General features: G+C 38.5%; 1 protein-coding gene across 2 annotated transcripts in view; it reads right to left on the bottom strand.

The window, feature by feature from the left end:
• The window catches only part of LOC139719956 (guanine nucleotide-binding protein G(i) subunit alpha), an 86,488-nt gene that overhangs the window by 8,784 nt on the left and 55,354 nt on the right, over window positions 1–22,350 (bottom strand). For both annotated transcript variants that reach the window (XM_071631337.1, XM_071631336.1), the window contains exon 7: window positions 2,344–2,497. In XM_071631337.1, coding sequence (XP_071487438.1) covers window positions 2,344–2,497 — 154 coding nt within the window. The remainder of the gene's footprint in view (window positions 1–2,343; window positions 2,498–22,350) is intronic.

Here is a 22,350-nt window from a genome sequence, read left to right as displayed (position 1 = left end):
GTTCGTGTTTGTAGTTTAATGAGAATGTGGAAATACATGAAGTGAAATATTTTACAGGTGCTCAACAGAGTACCCATTTACATCAAACAACGCTAAAAGGCTGTCTATGTGTACCTCTATCTGTTTTGACTGGCAAATACGAATGTTTTATGATACAGAAGTGTATTTCGTTTCTTGCAAAAGGAAGCAAACTGCCACAGGATACTGAAAGATATCTTTCACTCTGAATAATTCATTGGGTCAATTACACAGTATCCATGCATGAAAATTTTGCTGGAGAAGGCTGACACCAGGCCTGCTCAGACAAGTTTTAACGTATGAATGATTTCTATTACTACTAATTACAGTAGATATTTGCACCCCTCCCCCAGGGCAAAAGAAGTCAATACCGCCGAGTTCTGCACTACAGAAAGAGTACAATCTAGTGAAAGATATTCTATGCAACAAACTGACTACTCTACTAAAAGTATATGATACAACACCACCCTTGGATTATGTATCTCAATTTCACTTAAAGTGACAATACGCCTGAATAATTCAGAGGGAATAAACTGCAGCAGGATTACTCGAAGTGTAGTCAAGCTGAGCCCACATAGTCGTCACAAGAAGTTGCCTTGGCAACCGCAAGGGCAGACAACACGATGGTGATGGAAAAACAATAAATGCCATTATCGTCTCTCCTTCTCTTACCCCCCCCCCCCCCCACCCATTCCAACTTCCTCTTCCATGCTACATATATAGTAATTATATCCGATCCCAGCGTTTCCCCGGCAACTGATTACTGTGATGCAGCTTGCTGTAATGACTGGTGGCTGGAATCCCAGGTGTTTCTCGAAGGTGTTTTTCAAGTCCAGCCGAGGTCCGGCATTTCATTTGTGCAGCTTGTTGCAATCTATAGATCTACTTAAGATGTGAACGCTCAGTGTGCACGCATATACAATGTACCTACACATTCCTTGCTTTAACACACATGTGCAGTACAAATGCAGAAATCTTCCATGATCTCAAAACATACTTCTTATTTTTCCTGCAATATCACAAGAAAATAAAATTCAATAAAATCTTGGCACCCAATGAAAATGAGTTTGATGAAAACTGGACTATGTAAGACTGGCATTCTTAAGAAAAGTCTCTATTTCATTGTTTGCATGTGTTGTGCCTATGGCCAATAAATCTGTTTCATTTAAAGTGCATGTTGAATATTTACTTTCTTTCTATGTTTTTGGAAGGTATCCTGTGTGTACTTTTTTATGAAACTTACTTGCTTTTTGTTTGATTGTACTCTATTTATGGTAGTCAAATTAAACATAGAGTGGCACTGCACTGTAAGTACTGTCAGTCGAAACATTTATCTCCATGGTGCACATTTTCCCTATGATACTGCATGGTTACTAATCATATTTTTAAAATTAGGTAAACTTAATAAATCAACATGTCTAATGTATCTTGTGATTTCCATTGTATGAAATCAACAAGTGTTACATTAATGCACTGTTTTATCGGCTTCCTCTCATTTAAGATGCAGCTGTTTTTCTCCAATCTTTTTGGGTTTTTTTCAGCACTTGTTTTCCAACGATTGCTAAGTCAATTGATATGTGCGGACTTGTCACAACCAGGTCAGAAGGAAAGTGGAGCAGGAACCAAGAGAGCATGGATGGGCATGAGGAAGGGGCACTTGAGGAGTGGAGAGGGGAAGAAAGATGAGGGAAGGAGGGAGGAAAGGGGGTGGTAAGAGGGAGCATGTGGGGATAGAAGATAGAATGGAAAAGAGAAGGGAGGAGGAGGAGGAGGAGGAGGAGGAGCAAAGGAGGGATGAGAGGCAGTATGAAGACAGAAGACAAAAACGGTATACACCATACATATTCTGGAGGTTTTTATTTTGGCGAATTTTACAAGTTGGGTGATATTTGCGAATTCAACAACACGCTTAAATATTAACTTTCAGCCCGACATTCAATGCAACATGCACACTGTACATGTACATTTCTCCGTTCATTACTGCACCCCACGATTGCAAATTTAATCACTCGCAAAACTGTTGGATGTCCAGATCCACATAAAATGAGACTCGGTAAATGTATGGAGTATACAGTAATACAAGACAAGTGAGGAGGCTGAGGCAGATGAGTTAGAAGAGGAGGAGGAGGAGGAGGTGGGAGAGAAAAATAAGGAAATGGGGAAAAGGGTCCGGGAAGAACAGTCTAAAAAGGGAGGAGGAGGAGGCAAGAAAGAGAGACCACAAAGATTTAGAAGGATTTTCAGGCACGATGAAGGAAGATGATGGCAATTTATGTGAAAGACGTTTTGTGAGCAGTTATAAGAGCGGAGAACTGGGGCGCTTACCAGTGTACTCTGGGAAGCAGATCGTCAGGGGAGACTTCTGGATCTTTTCCTCAAACAGATCCTTCTTGTTGAGGAACAGGATGATGGAGGTCTCCGTGAACCACTTGTTGTTGCATATGGAGTCAAAGAGCTTCATTGACTCATGCATGCGATTCTGTTTGGGAGCGGGAGGGAGAGAGAAGACATTCAGATTAATAAATTCAAGTGTTCTCACCAGAGCACGGAAGAGAGTCACAAATACATGCATCAATGAAAAATGGATAATGCTGCATCCGTACATGTTGGTAAAATTGTCGGTCAAAAACACTTTCGCGGTATTCAAAGTATTCAGACTGAGTGTAGAGAAAGATACGACGAAAAGTGTATGGGTGTTTGGGTGGAAACTGATCACAGTTAAAAAGTTTAATATGTCTTTAGCAACACAATCTTATCTGCAACATACACTGCATAAGAGCAGCTACATTCTGCCAAATGAAATATTCTCCATTATGATTTTTTTTTCTTTGCTTTAAAAAGGATGAACTAAATGCTATCAAAGAAAAAGCATGTCTACACTTACATCACATGCATGTGTAAATAGCAATTTCTCCAAACATTTGGACTACTTCATTATCATCTGTGTAGGATGAAGGCACCATGAATGTGGAAGGGACTTTAAAATCTGTGTACCAGCATCATATCTGAGACAGACAGACTGACATATACTTCTACACACACAAACACATATTCTGCACTATTCAACATTTTCTCACAGCATTTCACACCAACATAAAATCCAAGCAAATGCAGCAGACTTGAATTTTGATAGATAAACTGGGAATACTTATACACATATCCCGACAACTGCCAAAGATGTTTTGAAGAACTCTTATAATGGCAACAACAACACTGAGAGTCTACCTTGGCAAAAATAGAAACTGCAGCTCTAGGGAAAAATTACTCCAAAGCAAAACATCTGATATTCCAATCTCTGGAACACTGATTATGGGAAGCAATAGGTTGTTTTTTTGTTTTTTCTTCCTCCACAAATACTGAAAATGACAGCCTCTTTGTAACTGGAAAAACCAAACATCTCATAAAAACCTTGCAAGGTGAATCATAAATAATCAGCCAGTCTTTTATTCAGATTTGATACATGTACGTCTGCAACATGTTTAACATCAAGCAAAATCTACCTGCACTAAAGTGACCACTTTCCCTTATTTTCTCCATAAACAAAGCTATACAACCATTCAAAAAAATGATAAAACAAAACGAACTCTGAATACCTGTGCAGATAGATTACCTACAACATGAGGTACACTGTATACTGTACTTGCTGGCATCAAGAAAAAACACACACACAAACAAATATACACATGTATTGCATATATACATACATACACACACACACAAAAAAAAAAAACCATCTGACATGAATTTTAAAGGGAATTTTACATGAATCTGCACATTATGCTGAAATGGCTCAAATCCTCAAATTACAATGTATGTCTTCACCATTAACTTCGTTAGTTAGCATGATTGCTTACAATTCAAAGTGGAGTGGCACTGGAGCCCAGGTGCCTGACATAACAAGACATCGATGCGCGCCGTGCGTCACGCCACGAGGAACATGCCCGTTGCGGGGCGTGCCTGTGTACATGCTGGGGTAAACTCAAACACGGGTAATTATGCCCCAATGTCAGATACCCCTAATTGCCAGCCAAACGATCCTCTGAATTGGGCAACTCAACATCTTGCCGCTTCGCCAGCATATATTAACCTTCAGTGAAATGAACAGCTATTCCCTCTCCACTAGAGACACGGTTCGTGGAAGGGCTGTTTGTTGTCTTCTCTAGGAAGAGTTTTAGGAAGGTTAGTGTTCCTCCCCATCAAACAAACCTGTTTCTACAGCAAATGCTGCAGAAAAACAGTCCCTCAACTGATGATATTCTGAACATATTCAGAAACTGATATGATGCCAATACATTGTTCATCACTAACAGACAAACTGTCAATATGTGACTGTGCATCACAAAACCAACAAATAGTGACACACCCTTATTTTGCGTGATGACTCGAAATAGTTGAAATGGGTCAACCTAATATATCTTGAGGGTTTTTTTTTTTAATTTTCTGAATGAGCAATACTACTTCTACATAATTCTAAAGTACAGATTGATTCTAGGTATGTCTTAGAGGCCATTTTTGATTTCTTAAAGATCTTTTACACAATCTTCACTTTTAACTTTGATACCTTTTGAAAGGATGATAGCGAAGATTTGAAAGTTGGGATCAGTCATGAATAGAATGTGTTGATAGAGCATGCTCAATTTCAGCTTAATCTGATAATCTCTTTATTGTTATTGCTATCGTGTTTTAATTTGTTTTTTTGTCCTATTCATGGCAAAGCTTTAAAGAGAGCTTCATGAGATTAAATGCTCAAATAGACCCTATGAAAAGCTTCTTTTTTTCAGTACATGCTTTTCCAGAATGTGGCTTTCTTTCCAATATTTAGATAGGTTACGAGAGTCCATTTGATTTGAGTTACACATTATTTCAAAGCATAAAGTCTACTTTTTCAGAATCTGCCTTCAACTAAAAATCCATGTCTGGTGACTTTTTGTCGGTTTTGTGATGCAGGGTCAAATATATCTTTAAACAGAGCAGAAAATCCAGCGGCTTTAAGATGAATTTTAACCACGGATGTTTGTAGTGCACTGAGAATCAAATTCAGAAAGATGGTAGATATTTCTGTACGGAAGACCACCTAAATGATTTAAACAGTGTCTCTGTGTGTGTGTGTGTGTGTGTGTGTGTGTGTGTGTGTGTGTGTGTGTGTACATTGCATGTGCATATGAAAGATGCGTGTTGGTTACTGTGCCTCTGTGCATTTGGCCCTAGAGTCTGTTCATATGGACAACTGAGATAATGTAGGTCAACAAGCTGACTTTCATTTCAGTCTGGTGATTTTACAAGTACATTTGCAATTTGGCGAGGATGTTTGGCAAGTGATAAGCTCAACTAAATTGTCATATTCCGGGTGTTATTACAGGGAAAATGGATCAAGATGCACTGTCTTTTTACTCTCAGAAACCACACTGAAAAGCAGCTTTTGATAATTACACCGTGCTTAAGGATCTTAAGAGGTTCGCACTAAAAAAAGGAAGTGTACATGCTCGCACATCAGACGTACTTGTAAGGCGATACAAGCTTGTAGCTGAGCCAATCTATCCAACAACCTGTATAATTTCCCTCATTTTGTACACGAACACCTCTCATCGCCCAGCACGATACGTCTTTAATAGACGTAATGAACTGGATGCTGCCAGCTTCCACCACCATGGCAGTTGCCACGGCAACAGCGCCTTAATGATTTCAAGTTTACGTTTCTGCTCCTTCACTCGGCCTGAGGGACGGAGGGGGGGGGGGGGGGGGGGCTTGTGGTGGGAAGAAAAGGCTGGCAACTAATTTTGCAAATCACAACCACGACATGAAGGGAGGAAAGGAGGAAGGCGAGGAGATGGATAGGAGCGAGGTAAAAGATCGCTCCCAATGCTGATCAACGCGGGGAGGACTGCTGCTTGTGTGTGGCGATTAGCATACAAATGATGCACAGGCTTGGATGCGTCAATGGGAATTGTATGCACACGGCAACTTGGGAATGTCTCAACATCAGGTTTCGCGCCGAGTGCTGTGCAAACAACGCCATGGTAACTGAAAGCATTCGAAACTGCATATGCTCTTAAAAGTCAAGAATAATTCTTTTGCGCTTTTTTTATGGGATAGCCACAATGAAAATGAAATGAATTCTCAAATGCCAGACCTGGACATTTCTAAAGTTAACAATGATCGGAAAGCACTTGTTCCTGGAAGTGTCTTCTTTCACATGAAGTAAAGAAGTAAAACACAAAGAGGCACTGTTCTTTTGAAAAGATGTAGAGGTATGATAATGCAACAATGGGACACACACACACACACACTAAAACAGTTCAATACAAACTTGCAATGTGCTAAGGATTTGGGCTTCACTTCTTGGAGCAGTTAGCTCCTTTCCCTAGCTCCTTTGAATACAAACATGGAAATTTGTCTTGGAAATGTTCCCTGTTGCCATTGTAGCTCAGATCACTTTGGGCACAACCCAAAGCAATCTTTGGGGTTGCCACGGACAACCTTTGTGAAGGAATTACGCACATGACTTCAATAATTGATCTATGAAGGTGGTCTGTTGTACAATGTACTGTATGCATATCATATTTTAAGGGTGTAATAATCCACAACTGCATTTGGCATAAGGCTTTCTACTAAAATGTCAAAGCAATGCCATTATATAATGCACTTCCTCTCTCAACTTACAGGTAAAATATAGAATTCCATGTTTGTTTTTGTTCTTCCTTTTATTCCTCCTGGATGAAAAATTGTAATTCATCTCTTGAAACATGCAAGGACAGCTCACTTTGTATAAGTTGTACACGTTCCAATCTCCGGTAAGCCTTGGGCAAGCCTGGGGTTATCACAGGGCAAAACGTGTGATGGCAGTACGAACTACACAGTTTAAAATAAAATACAATAAAAAATGGGAGCATAGCAATTCCTGGATTTGCTTAAAATGGAAACGCAACACACGCACGCACGCACACACACATACACACACAAACAAAAAAACACATTTTATAAACAGGTCTTTCAAAAGGACAAATTTATGTTTTTTTCTGGGCTCATTTCTTGCATGCTGAAGACCACAAATAAGACACAGACAGAAATCAGGAAGAAGTAAGAAAATTGAAGATTTCAGGAAGTTTCAAGAAATTTCACAGAACATCAAGAAGTATTTGAATTAAAAAAAAATTAGAATTAGTGAGATAAATTATGAATATTCATTGCTAATGTATCTTAAAAAGCCCTTCTTCTTTTGTATTTTCTTTTTCACAAAATGCACCTGGACTTATGGAAGCTATCCAATGATAGCAACTGATACAATATGTGATCTCCAATCCTAACTAAAGTACTACAGAAAGGACAGGTGGGGGTCTTCAAATTACAGCTCAAAACTCTGATTAGTGCAATATTCTGTTTTTGTCTAGCAATGCCTCACAATCAAAAGCAAAGAAATTACATTCACATCGAGCATTCACTTGTCCATGTGCAAAATATGATAGTACTGTATAAACGTGAAAAAAAAAATTGAAGATTTTCTTTTCAAATTTTGCGCTCCACTAGCTATGATGAAATTAATAACACGTAAATATTTGTAGAAACTACTGAGTACAAAAATACTCTCACCAGCAAATCATAAAAGTAACTTTACTGAAATTGGTCCAGTGTAAAAGTTTTCATGTTGACAGTAGTTGCACCCCATATCCATTTGTTTGTTTATGCTTGTTTTTGTTTAAGGGGAAGGTTTTTTTTTTTTTCTAACATGAAATATCTCTGTTCTGTTTTTAACAGCGCAATATACATTTTCTATACCAATCTTCACGTATATCTTGTATTGAGCCAGAATTTGACCAAAATTGGGTTTATTTTTTAATAAATTTTTGGTGATCTTTGTGGTTTGGATGGCACTCTCTGCAAATACATGTATGTGCATCTAGGAATCTGAAGCTTGAAATAAATGTTATTGTAAGACTGCAGACTGACTCTTTGAACATTGGAAGTATGTCACTGGAAATTACTTGGAAATTTGCATGTACTGAAGATCTCCATAGATGAGATGACAATGCACTGCGGACTGTGAAATTTTGATACCATTACAGTCACACCCACACAAGTATATTTAATAAACCATCTCTCAATTTCAGCATGGAGTCAGTTGTGTATTGTGTCCTGTCCTGGAATTTGTTAATTCTTTTTGTTAGCTGATGTGTACATGAGAGCAGATGAAGTGGAGCAGCTCAAGTCTTTCATACTTATCTAATCAACGCACACTTTTGTACTAGCTGCCAAAAGACCTCAAATGGAAAAATTTGAAAACACTTCAAAAGCCAGTGAAACACGTTTTTGTTCTTGTTTGCTTGCTTTTCTTTTTTTTGTGTGTGTGTATGGCTTAACTGAGGTATTTGAGCCATTAAAATTGGTTGCATGTAGCAGGTTCGTGGCAATTTCCACCTCCTTTCAATTTTCAACCTGCGGCATGCACAGCCCATATGAACATTGCTGGAAAGGTTACGGTGTCCAGATGAGAAATTGCTCGTACACCTTTCGACCGATGGATTATCAATAATTCAAACTAAATTGGGTAAGAGGATATGGGCCACAAAATAAGTTGTGCTTGACAGATCCATGGTGAATGCATCAAATTTTGTTTTCTTTGAGCGAGTGTTCCGAAATGGCAAATGTGAAAAAAGAAATCATACATGTGACGTGTAAAATGGTATAACATAAGGGAAAAAAGAAGGTTAGTATGAATTGTGCATATCATAACACTCTCTTGAGTACATTATCTTGAAAAAAAAAAAAAAAGAGACTGACAGACAGACAGACAGACAGACAAGTAGTGAGACTATTAGATGACTGCCATGTGAACGACCTCACACAATACCTCGGAATGGTACAAAATATACGAAATACAAAAAAGTCAGAAAACTAAAAATACTGCACAAACACCGACTCAGTGTGGCTTTGCTCTCCTTTCCTTCTCATCTTTTTACTGTGCAATCATGTGTGTACAGACATTGCCTCAAAAGGATTCTGCCATGAAAAGCCAGTAAAGTGGATTTTACTGTGAGGAAAGAGCCGTTTTTTTTTTTTTATAATGACAGGATTTCAGAGAGGTACATCAGTGACAGATTTTACAAGTACATGTATTAAAGTGACGAAGCATGTAAAAAATATAGGTCAAACTATTGTCTCCTGAAAGTGAAAATATTATCATATACATTTGCAACTGCTTTTTTCTATTAAAATGCATTGCTTATGTACTGCATGGGTGTTCCATCAAATCATATTGTCTCCAAATAGTTTCAGAAAGCTGCACATGGACTTCGCATCATATTTTGGGCGTACAATGTATTGAAACCAAAGGCGTGGCTACATCTGTAGAGATGATACCAAAAAGTAGCTCATTGTCCTCCACACATTCTAATGTATAGGGAAAGAATTCAAAACATGTGTACTACTGAACAAGACGCTTCGAGATAGAGTAAACCTACATTTAAAGGTCCTGTTTACCCTTGGAAGTAGTGAGTTTTAAAAAAAAATGTTCAAGATATCACATTTGATGCAAATGTGTAGGTCCGCTGTATCACAAAACATCCTACCATATACATTTTTTGCAATAAAGCCTAAAATATAAAGGAGATATCAGTATTTTTCTCAATAACCTATAACTGTAGACGTTTTAGTCTGGAAACATTTTTATCATAATTATTGTTTACATTTTGTGTATTCAACAATCGACTATACGGATTCGAATTTTTACAGTGGTTTTTTCTATCCATAACTCACATTTTAGAACTATTTTAAAGCACTTAAGCTTGGTTTTTGTTTCATCTGCAAATGGTAAATGTAAATTGTGCCTTTAACAGCAAACTATGGTAAAGCAGGGAGATGGGAACGCTCTGAAGATTACTGAATGATTCAGAGTCGGCACCAGTTAACAACGGTAAATGTTCAAACCATGTGTTTCACATTCAAAGTGAACATATTGGGGGCATAAACAAATTCTGTTTTTTCATCGAATTAGCTCTGATGTGAGGAAAACATGCACGTGCCCGCAGCCACAATGGCTGGAAATGAACAGAAAATTTGGTAGGAAATATAAATGAAAAGGTCAACCCCTTCTATCCTTTTTTTTTTCCCCTACAAGGAATTTTGTTAGCACTGTGCAAATCTAGTGACTGAGGGACAGACTCTGCTCCATGCGCTGTGCTACGTGTCAGGAATGCCCGAAGGCACAGGGAGTAGAAAATTTGATTCAGTACAGCTGAGAGTATGGGGGATTCTCTGTACACGCATGTGTTCATGTACTGGCACACACACACACACCAAAGGAAAAAGCAGTGCATGTACGATACGCAAGTTACAGAGCAATGAAGGAGACATGGTTATAGAGGAGCCTAAATGATATATTACACAACCACTAGCATTTGTCTTTCAGTTATGAAGAAGAGAGGCACAGTTTTTTCACCAATCGAATATCCAAACCCCAGCCCCTTTGGAATGTTTTATATGGGGTAGCTGCAGAAATAATGGCTTGGAGAACTGCTGAATCCAATGAAAGGATATAACACACACACACAGAAAAAAAAACGAACCAAACAAACAAACATACTACAGGGAAATGCCCAACCTTGTGGGAAGAAGTAAAAAGGAAAAATAATGAAAATGGCGTTCATGTATTTTCAGTAAAAAGACAAAGCAACAAATTCTATAGTGAACGGAATTTTGTTTGACTAATAGCTCATCTAATTAGGAATGCAGCAGAGCCTCTGTGCTACGATCCTAGATGGATTTTGTAGACAAGTGCTGATTGCACACTCGGGACATTTGCGCGGGGAGCACGGGTTGTTGTTACACTCCACATATCATGGCAGTTCAAAAACATCTTATTAGTGGCCACTCGATCCATCATTTCTCCATGCATCTCAAGCGATGCATGGTGGGCTCGCCAGTGTGCAAGCGTGTCAGTACACGCTACTGGCGAAGCCCTCATCTGCTGCGGAGCACGAAGGTCTGCACGGGCGTGAACATGTTGGCAAACAAGCCAAAAACAAAAATAAAAACAAGGAGAACTCTTATTCATGTGGTTTGGAAAGTCCGGGGCTAAGAAATACGAGTGTAAAAAGGTCAGTTTTCTCCTTAGCCCCGGACAAGAGATAGTACGGGACTAATTGGTGAGTGTAAAAAGCTGAAAAAATTGGTACGGGACTAACGATAGTCCTGGGTCAGAGAAAGTCCGGGGTTAAGAAACACAAGTGTAAAAAGCCCTTCTCTTTACTCCTCCCCCAGTGTTCTCTCTGCCGTATAACCCCCTCCCTCACACAGGTACAGGTAATAAATGTGTCACTGGCAGTACTTCAAGGACTGTGATTAAACTTAAATGCTACTCCCCCTCTGGCATTGAACCTGGAGAATCAACTGACATAAAAAGGAGCAGGGACATATGTTACATTATCATTGACTTGATGCTATAGGACTGCCACTTTTATCTACATAACATTTTGTTGTGTGGGGTTAGATTATTCAGTGATAGAACTTGTATGGTTTTCTGCTGTTTTTGTTTTGCTTTGCCTTAATTACTCTTATTATTATCATTGTGATTATATTTTCATTATTATTATTATTATTATTATTATTATTATCATCATTATTATTATTATTATTATTATCATCATCATTATTATTATCATCATCATCATCACTAATATTATTACTATCATTATTATCATCATCATCGTTATTATATTATCATCATTATCATTATCTTCACCATCATCATCATCATCATCATCATCATCATCATCATTAACTGTAAACAGACCACAAAGTATGACAGCCCAGAATAAAATACTTCCTACACCTCTCACGCTGATACCTACTACATTTTGTATCGAACAATTACACCTACAGAACACTCTTACTGTATGCCTATGATGGATTTGGGCATTTGTGCGTGCATTTATGTACAGTATGTGGCAGACGCTTTCAGACTCAGTGCAGCAGAAGATGTAATTACAACCAGTATTCTTGGTATGATCATCCTAAATCTCATCTGTGTCTGCTCCTCTGCCTGAACACAATATACAATATCTGCTTCTAAACAGCACTTACATTTGTATTCTCCTCTTTTTCAGTACATCTGTATGAAGCATTCATGCATGTTTCCTTTCAAAGAGACTAATACACTGGAATGAAATGAATCTGATATCTGTTGTGCCACAGATTTCCAATCCCGAGCTGTTAAGATTCTATTCGCATGGGTAGGTGTGACATCTGATGCATCACATAAATTTGCAGTAGCATCACACCTCCGAATGCAATCTCTACACTGTAGCAGTTGATTTCTTATTCCCACCCCTCCTACCCTCCCCCCTCTTCCTTCTTTCTTTTTCTCCACCCCCTCTATCGATAAAACTACATTGCATCAACAACAACAACAACAACAGAAAACTCTATTGTTGTGTTCACTGCAGTATAATTTCTTACCATCGTGATGGTAAGAGCACTTCACACACCGTATCATTACCCTGATCACCATAATCAAATCCTTACCAAGCGTTCACTCTACACTCACGGGGCATTCAGATGCAAAAATTTTATATTAGAACGGTATAGCTATACCAAAACGGTATAGCTATACGATGAATTTATACGTCTGAATGCTGACTAACAAAATGATGTATAGCGAAACGAAGGTCAGAGCATCGTTTCGAACTAGAACTCGATAACGAATCAGCATTCCATCGTGTCCATTGTGCATCTAAACGTATGGCGACCACAGAACGGTATAACTGGGCGGGGCTTAATGGGAGCGAGAATGAAAGGTGACCTTGTACCTGTCACTCATGACCATAACAACATGCGCAGTGAGAAACTGCACATCTATACGACATTTTTCCGGAATGGTCAAAATTAGCGTCTGAACGGTCTGTCAGCTATACGATGATTCTTTATACGTCATTTCTTTATCGAGTTTTGGTATAAACTGGCTTGCGTCTGATTAGGGGGCGAGACTCTGAAGAGCATTCCAGCCAAGCTGCCACTTACAAACATAAATTATCAAACCATGATCCTGCTCTAGTTTCTGCAAAGTACCTGTCTGTAATTGTTTTATACCAATTCAGTGAAGAGCATGGGAGACAATGTATCTTGCTCATTAGCATCAGTGCCTTAGATCGCCTTGAATCCTGGACCTCATTACTTAAAGTGTAATACCCAATCCACAGCACCAGTACATCTCCATAAACAAAGGATATGAATTTTGGGGTTTTTTCCACCCTAATTTCTTCCTAACTAGAAATAACTCTCAAAACTAACAACTCTCATACAACCTGTGTACATACCTGTAAATGAATTGCATGTCATTTTTTTTTTTTTTTTTTTTTTGGGGGGGGGGGGGGAACGAATCTTCATGTTGCAACACCCTTCAACTCTTTCTTCATTATCATTATCATTATTTTGAATGCACAGGCTTCTGAAATGACAAAACAAAACTATGAAATGCTCGGTTTAGCCCCTCGGCACTTCTGCAGTTGCCCGCAGTGGCTCTAGATAATTTACAAAATACATACTTATAAATGTAATACCCCTTTCATACCGGAATCCTCGGATGTCATGCCAGACTCGAGTCTGGGATGAGCACGGCATGACTGCCCTCCCAAATCCTTATGTAAACACGAGGTACAGCTCATGGTACCCTTTCATATTGATCTCAAACACAGCACAAACTCGGCACACGTTCCCATAGCAACCCGCTCGGGACATGGTCCCGTGATTACTTGCGGCCAGCTTCCCGCGCCTTTTTTTTTTATGAAAGCGACAGTCTGGCAGTCCACCAAAATGCCGAATCCATGAATTTTACCAAATGCATTATACAACAATACATACATTTTACAGTGTATGTATAGCCACTGATGGCAGTCGTCAGTAATCATGTTAATTATTAGCGCAGACTGACCCAATTCTACGCTAAGCAGGCGCACCTTAAATTGCCTTGTAATTTTACAAGTGAAATGAGTGTAAAAATTGTTTAGACATGAATAAAACAAACTTTACTATTTTGTAGTCAACACATATTTCATTTTTTTGTATCATTCAATCATTCGTTGTTCTTACAAATTTGATATCTCTGCACGTCGGCAAACAATTTGCGATGGCATATAACATACGATAAATAAACGTTTATTGTACGTTGACAAAGCACATAGGTGTAACTGTATACATACTAGCGCGCGCTCGCAGTTGTGTTTATCCGAGATTTCCGGATACTGACTTCATGGATACTTTACACAAACCTACCCGAGACCCTGTGATTAAAAAAATATGCCTTCTTGGCAGACCTTTCTTCTTCTTTCTTTTTCATTTCCACTTCTAACCATCATTCTATGTCTTCCCTGGAACTGAGTTTACCTGTGGAGTGTTTATTTCTCAATTATCATCATTCACAAGACCAAATCTTAGCCAAAAATGGGTAAAGATACTGCTAAATGAAAGTACTGCAAACAAACACAAAACACAAAAAAAGGAGAAGAGAGAAAGAAAAAACTAAGAAAGGAGGATGAAGAAGTACAGAAAAGGAGGATGAGTTGGTGTACAGAAAAGAGGAGATAGAAAGAAGAAGAAGAAAAAAAAAAAAAAAGGCAGTCTTGTATCGTAGCACAGACTATGCCTCCCCCCCCCCCCCCCACTTCTCCACTCCACAAACAGAATGATTGCCATGGCTGATTAGGGGGGGGGGGGGGGGGGTGGCACGGAGAGCTGTCATACACCTAGAATTTACAGCCATCTTGATAAATGTCCCATGTCAAATTACACTGCTCACTTGTGGGAGAGGAGTGGATTATGAATGACAAATGGCACAGCTAATTGCTACGGAGAAATTGGCTTGTTTTAAGTAGTGTATAAATTTGTAAGGCATGAATTGGCATAAACACACACATGCACAAACACTTACACACGCACATTTTGATACATGAACCCATAAAATGAATGTTGGGTATGTAAGTAACAGTTCATGACACTGTAATACTGCATATCTCTTTTGCTCTGCTGTCTAACATGTAGAAAGAAATATGTATGCTCTGTTCTACTACACCATGCAATTTTGTAATGACAGCAGTTTCTGAATCTCCACAAGGAACAATTTGGAGCAAAAATCATATTTATTCTTTTTGTGTTTTTTAAGAGGTACAGAATTATATGAAGTAGGCAAAATATAAAGCAAACCTACAATATAGTACATCTATTTTAATGTGATAGCATGACACTGCAGTACTATGTGTCCTTCTGAAAAGGTAGGTCTAATAATGCTATTTCTCCCACAATAATCCCGTTGGCTTTCTATAGAAAATAACCCAAATTGGATACATTTTTTTTTTGTTTTATTTGATTGAAAGCCTCTAATTTAAATATGCCTTGGAAAAAAGAGTAAAAACATTTGGTTATAAACACATATCACAAAGATTTTATATATTATATTTTATATATGTCAAAGCATGACCAAATTAAGGGATTTTTTAAATGTTTCAAAGCAAGGCATAAATCCACTATGTCTGCTCTTATGCTGGTGTCGTATACTATGTAGGGCCAAGTAAACGTCCGGTCTTTGGTATTCTCTGCAAACAGAGGCCTAAAATAGAATGTGGAAATTAATTACCATCCAAGGATTGCTACAGGCACTGTTCTCAGGCACTTCCTCATTCACCCAGTTTTAATAAACCCCAATATATATTTGGTTATCACCTATCAGGATTGTGGAATCTAGAAAACACATTATAATAAGAAATGCATTAACCATCATATTGTGTGGTAGCCTTTACTACCCGAGGTGACTTCATACCAGTGATTTTAATATATTGTCCAGAACTCTGGGTCAATTAACCCAGGCGACACCTCTGCTGACAAAATACTTGGATGCCTAGAGATGGATATACACACATAATTGTAAAGTCAGCACAGGGTATAACACAAAGCATAACAAAAAAAATGTCATATCTTGTGCCCTTCAAATTAAAAAATACACATATTATGCATGTTATAGTATCCTTGGTTGATGGTTATCAGTTTTTACATTTTCATCTCATCACTGTAGAATGTTCATCATGGTGTTTTTTTTTTTTAATCCTACGTTGTAATTTACAATAAGAAATACAATTCTAGACTTTAATAATAGGGCAATACAGCCGTACTTTGATTACAATATTCAAGCCTGTCGTGAGCATGCAGTGCTCAGCCTTACAAAGATTTTGCAGTCAAACCATGGAGCTCCATGGTCAAACATATCAATTTCTATCAATATGATATGAGATGCAAGAGTATACCATTTTGGCTTTTTAATTTTGTATGGCCTGGGTAATAATTCAACATTGGAAATCATTTGCAACGCAGCCTTTTGGCAGTGAAATCGATTTTGTAGAAACCACACTGAATTGCAATGAGCGGGAATTTCACGAAATGATATTAAATGACATTTCTCATTCACTGCCTTCCTCTGATATGAGCAAATCAACTGTTTCAAGAAAAAGTGAAGTGACTTTCAATACCTCAGGTCATGGAAGATTTATAGGAAGGCAAGAAAGTCCACTCATTTCAGGCATCCACATGCCTACTGTACCAGCTCCTAACAGAAAATGTCTAACCACAGGACATCACCTACATAGCATTATGTCTGTTTACAAAAACAAACATGTCTTTTGCCTGGAGTCATACTTTTGGTAATTCCTTTAAAATTGAAATACATACATACATACAGTTTGTACTTTGAAAAATCTAGAGGACACAGGACCATAACCAAGGTGATGTGCAGCTGGTGAAATTTAGAGGAAATTGTGACAAGGACACGGCTGGACGGGACAGGAATCAAAAGTGCTTCACATCACATCACATGATCCCAACCCAGAGAGTTTGTACACTGTAGCTCTTCGCTGTCTAGAAAAGGCAAACCTATCTGCAAAGAGATGACAATGGGTATTGCAACAGAGTGAGTCATGTCTTAGATAAATCTCCTCTAGGACTCCATGTGACAAATGCAAAAAGTTTGAAGATCTCCATTTTCCATGAATCCTTGCGACACTATCCCCACACTTTTAACCCTTTGAAGACTACACTTGAGTATACTCGGGAAGGTGTCTATGGAAAATGCATGTTATAGCAAAATCAGCCCTTCCTCAACGGGTAAAAAAAAAAAAAGAGTTTAAATCGGTTTTATTTTCATTTTTATCGGCATAAATGTCCCTTTCTCCTCACAAATTCAAAATGATACGGCATGATCATATGACAGAGATATCATTACAGCCGCTCAAAATTGGAGGGACATAAAAATCTGCACCACTGAGCCATCTCGTCGTTAAATGAGCACGTTGCCACGCAGCCCTTTCACACTGAAATATCGGGCCAATTTCTCTCGCGTTTACCTGTGTTTGCACACGGCTGTTGTCATGGCTCTCCACCTATTAGTCATGAGCACACGGCCCAGAGCTCAATGACGGCCGAGATCGCGGAGCGAGAGAGAAAGAGCAGTTGAAAGCATTTCAGGCAAGTTTCCCCTGATCTGTGTAAATAATATGTGCCAGGTAGCCATTTTTTCCCCCTCTCCCTCTCTACCTCATCGTCTCTAGCTATCCAGCAATAGACATGCATGAAATACTTGTAGGCTGCTATAATGTTTGCTATGCTGCACCTCATACTGTATACACACACCCCCCTTTATCAAGAATGGCTCCCACTTCCACAACATTAACATTCACCACTCAGTCTTAGAGTATGAGAAGTGAAAGGAAAAAACAGTCCTTTTTTCTATCCGGTCTTTTCAACTAAGGAGGTGCCTTTCCTCTCTTTCTCAACAAATGTACTTAAAAAATAACTGAAATTTATATTGCGTGATATCGCTGTGAAAAACAAATATGCACTGGTATCTGAGAAATAACTGCGCAAAATTGGAAGTGGCAACCGCAGAATGAAATCACTACAATTCATTTTGAAACTGAAAAAAATAAATGTCTGCCGTCTGTACTTCATTGTTCTTGACTGTCAGCCAAGCTCCTCTCCAAAAGCTACAGTCCGACAGCATTCTATAAATAACATCTCGTTGCATGAGCTGTGCACATTTCCAATTTTCACCTCCGATATAAAAAATAAATTCCTTTGTGGGCACTCGCGGCTGCCATTAAGTTTTCACATTACATCTTGGAATCTGCAATCATGTTCTGAAATCATTCAGTGGGGCAGCTTAATTTCAAGCTGCGAGTATGGGAAGAACTCTCAAAATACAGAGAGGATACTCCACTGGATGCATGAAGTAACCTTGAAAATATTGGGTTTAGTTTTCATGAATATTCTATGCATTCATTCCTGTATTTTAAGAATACACACTTCATTCTGTGCATCTGAAGGGATGCACAAACCTCATACTGTCTTGGAATCCCCCAATACTCCCCCCCCCCCCACCCCCCCCCCCCCCAAAAAAAACCCTGCTACCACATAACAACAATACTAATAATAACAACAATAACAACTAGAACCGGAATTTGTCAACACTGACAAATTAGGTGATCCGATCTCTTCGAAAATCAATGATTTGAGTCCTGATCCAAATATTCATGACCATACAGGTTTCATCTGTGTTGACGGGACATTGGCCATGTGATGTTTGGATTCTCATTTAGAAAAGGGAGTGAGACCTGCCATCTTTGGTGCCAAATTCCGTATACACTAACGGAAATACAGAAAGAAGTATATTTGACCTTTGACCTCACTTTGCACACCCAAGATGGCGTCTAAGCAAAAAGTGATTATTTTATGTTATAAAATGGGTTCAAGAATGTAGCCAATAGGAAGCGCTGAAATGAGTCACGTGTGCTTTGGTTATTCTAGTTCCATTGCACTGCGTGTTAAATCCTATTGCCGATCGTCTGTGCGCGCGGCGGCTCCTTTGAATTGCATGCATACAGTACGCGCTGTCAATCCTGTAAACAACTTCTAGTTCGGGCTGCCGGCCGGCCGGCCTTTCTTCCCTTGTGCATAACATGTGTGGCGGGCGTACATATACTCTTACTATACATACACTTTGTACAGTACAGTAGACCAAGCGTTGTGGGACCGGACGCGTACATGGAGTCACTTTGAAGGGCAAATCCAATGATTTAGCAGGTTAATTCTCACGCCGTTTTCAGAGTATGTTGTCTAGTAGGCCTATATGAGGAGTCTATATCAAGTCTTTAAGGTAAAGGGTGCATATTCTATGTAAAATAAGTAAGTTTTCATGCGGGAACTTACGTGTCCGGAAACCCAACCCCCCATCATACTTATACTGTATGTGCGGGATTTCCGAGTGCGACGTGCGTAAATGTTTGGGACGAACATATTCTTCGGACGTCTTGACCACCAAAGGTACACGAAAAACGCTGAAAAATGCTGTTAGTTTTCAAATTTTCGACCCATTTTATAAAACAAATGATGCACAGGATTATTTCGTGGCGTTAGTGGAGGCATAGCTCACTCTCGGGTATTTACAATGTAGTGCAACATGCACTCGGCTTCGCCTCGTGCATGTTTCACAATTGTAAATACCCTCGAGTGCACTATACGCCTCCACTAACGCACTCTATCCTGTGCATCATTTGTATAAAATGATTCTTGTAACATGGTCTTTGCGTGTGCAAAATATGAGAAAGATAGGACATGTATTCACAAAGATACAGGATGAAACATTTATGACCTTTGACCCTAATTTACATACCCAAGATGGTGTCCGATCAAGTAGTTGTTATTTTATGAAATAATGTACGTGACATGTACTAAACATGTGCAAAATATGGGATTGATAGCCATTGTTGTTGTTCATCTATTGCACAGAAAGTAGTAGAAAGAAAGAAAAATAAAGAAAAAATTATGTTATTTTATAGAAATTTGAAGGAGAAGCATAAAAAAATCAGAAAAAGATAAAGTAAGGAAAGGGAGATTAAGATTAACTAAAGAAAAAGAAGAAAAAAAGTGTTTAAAAAAATAAAAAAATATATTGTAAGGGGTGAGCCTCGAACCAGGGACCTTAGGATTACGAGTCGGATGCGCTACGCAATGACCTATTTCATTCTCCATAGGCCCTGTGTATTAAGCAAAATGACGCTGCATCGAAGCCTAGTGCCATTTTCAACCAAGTTTTTGACGTGATGCCGACATCGTATGAAAAAATGGAGGGCACACTTACAATAGCCCAAAGTCTCAGCTACAACATTCTAAAATCTGGGAGAAATTCACTGAAGCATAAGTGAGCTAGTGCTCGAAAAAGAGAGTCATGTCAATTTTCACTGCCAGAAAAACTGCTCTCCCATAGAGATAACACGTAAACTGGTCAAATTTGACAATATTACTTTCAATCCATTTTTACGAGGTGATACCGTCATCCAATCAAAATGTTGTAATTATATTAATGAAAGATCATTTAATAAGCTACAACATACTGAAATCTGGGTGTAAATTGGCAAAGGATAAGTGAGATACGCTCGAGTGAACTTGTAATTTGATGACGTCATTTTGAAAATTTACTTTTTTTACTTTATTAAGAAATTTGATATCTTTTAATCATTTTGCCAGCATCGCCAACCCATGAAATAACATGTCCAACTCATCAGCTTTCAGAAGATGTAAAGAAAATGGGGGGTTACCGTCCATCCTGACGAGTAAAATCGGATTTAAAATTGGCGTTTTTTTGGCATCGTTGCACTGTATATCGCCATTGACGCGCGCGCGGAATTTCAACTTTGACGGGCCCGTATGACGTCATATTGAGTCGGGTTGACTTGAAACTTGGTAGAAATATTCCTTGACATTTTAGGCATCCGATAAGTGTAAAAAAACGGGAAATTTCCATTGCATATGAGCTGTGTGTGCGAATATGTGCGCGCGCGTACGCGTCCGTCCAATTTTTTCAATTTTTCAAAAAATGCTCCAAATGGTCTGAAACGTGTGCAAAAAAAATTTGAGCTCGATTTGAGCATACAAATATTTCAACGCGCGCGTACGCGCACGTTTTAAGAGGAAATATGATTTTGAGAATATGAGTAAAATGCGCATAACTTGAAATGTATGTGACGTAAATTTCATTGCAAAATTCTATTCCATTAATGAGATATGAATGAAAATGTGTTTTCATATAATGACGTCATAGTGACGTCACGGTCGACTGATCACTATGATTTTACTTGATCTGTCGTCTTTGGGACATGATACATATATGGTATAAGTTTGACATTGAAAGGCAATGCACTTTCTGAGCTAACCGCTGCACAAATTTTGCCCAGAAATAAAGAAGAATAAAAAGATAGAAGAACAAAGAATCAAAACAGATACAGAAGGTGATCCGAGAGGATACTCGCATCACCTAACAACAACAACATATAATTTGGGCCTTGCTGGAGTTATTTCAGGAGGAAGTAATACTGACAAAAAGTAAGTTTTCCTGTAAAATTGTACATTATATAATCCTGCATCACAAAACCAACAAAAAGTTGCCAGATATGGATTTTTAGGAAAGAGCAGATTCTGAAAAAAAAAAAACCCAACAGACTTTAAACTTTAGAACGTTGTTGTATAATTCAATTCAAATGGACTCTCCTATAAATATACATGTATCTAAATATTGGAAAGAAAGCACACACTCTGGTAAAGCATGTACTGAGAAAAGAGGCTCGAAGTATAGGGTACATTGAAGTGCTTACCTAGCCATGCTATAGCTGTGCAATGAGGTGGACAAAAAAACAGGATGTAAAATGCCTTAACAACAATAATGAAGGGATTATCAGATTAAGCTGAAATTAAACATGCTGTATTAACACATTCTATCTATTACCTATACAACTTTCAAAGCAGAAGCATCATCCTTCCAAAAGTTATTTGAGTTGAAATTGAAGAGTGTTTTTTAAAAATGGGAAGGGGCCTCTAATACATACCTTTCACACTGTTCTAAAAAAAAAAATTGTAATAGAAAAACTGCTAAAAAACACAATTTTCCATTTGCTTTATGATCCTTACCTTTAGAATGATATAAAAGAAGAATTGCTCTTTCACAAAATATGAAAATCTTAGATAAACTAGGTTGACCTGCTTGACTTATTTGAGTCCTTATGTAAAATCAGGGCACGCAACTTTTTGTTGGTTTTGTGCTGCACGGTCACATATGGTGGATCATTGACGACAGTGAATGTGCATTCTGTATGAAAAGCGGTACCAGTACAATGTTTTCTGATACCCAGGTAGATTCTACTGTGTGTTGTCCTGTAAGGTAAGTGCACAGAAGATTCAGAAAACTTACAAGCGAATACTACGTCCTTGAGTTCTTACATTTGTTTTTAAAGGTACTAGCCCACATTTGCA

Source organism: Diadema antillarum, unplaced genomic scaffold, assembly GCF_040938485.1.
Source record: "Diadema antillarum isolate AM-2024a unplaced genomic scaffold, OU_Dant_1.0 scf00000117, whole genome shotgun sequence".
Lineage (NCBI taxonomy): Eukaryota > Metazoa > Echinodermata > Echinoidea > Diadematoida > Diadematidae > Diadema > Diadema antillarum.
This window is presented reverse-complemented; position numbering and strand designations above follow the sequence as displayed.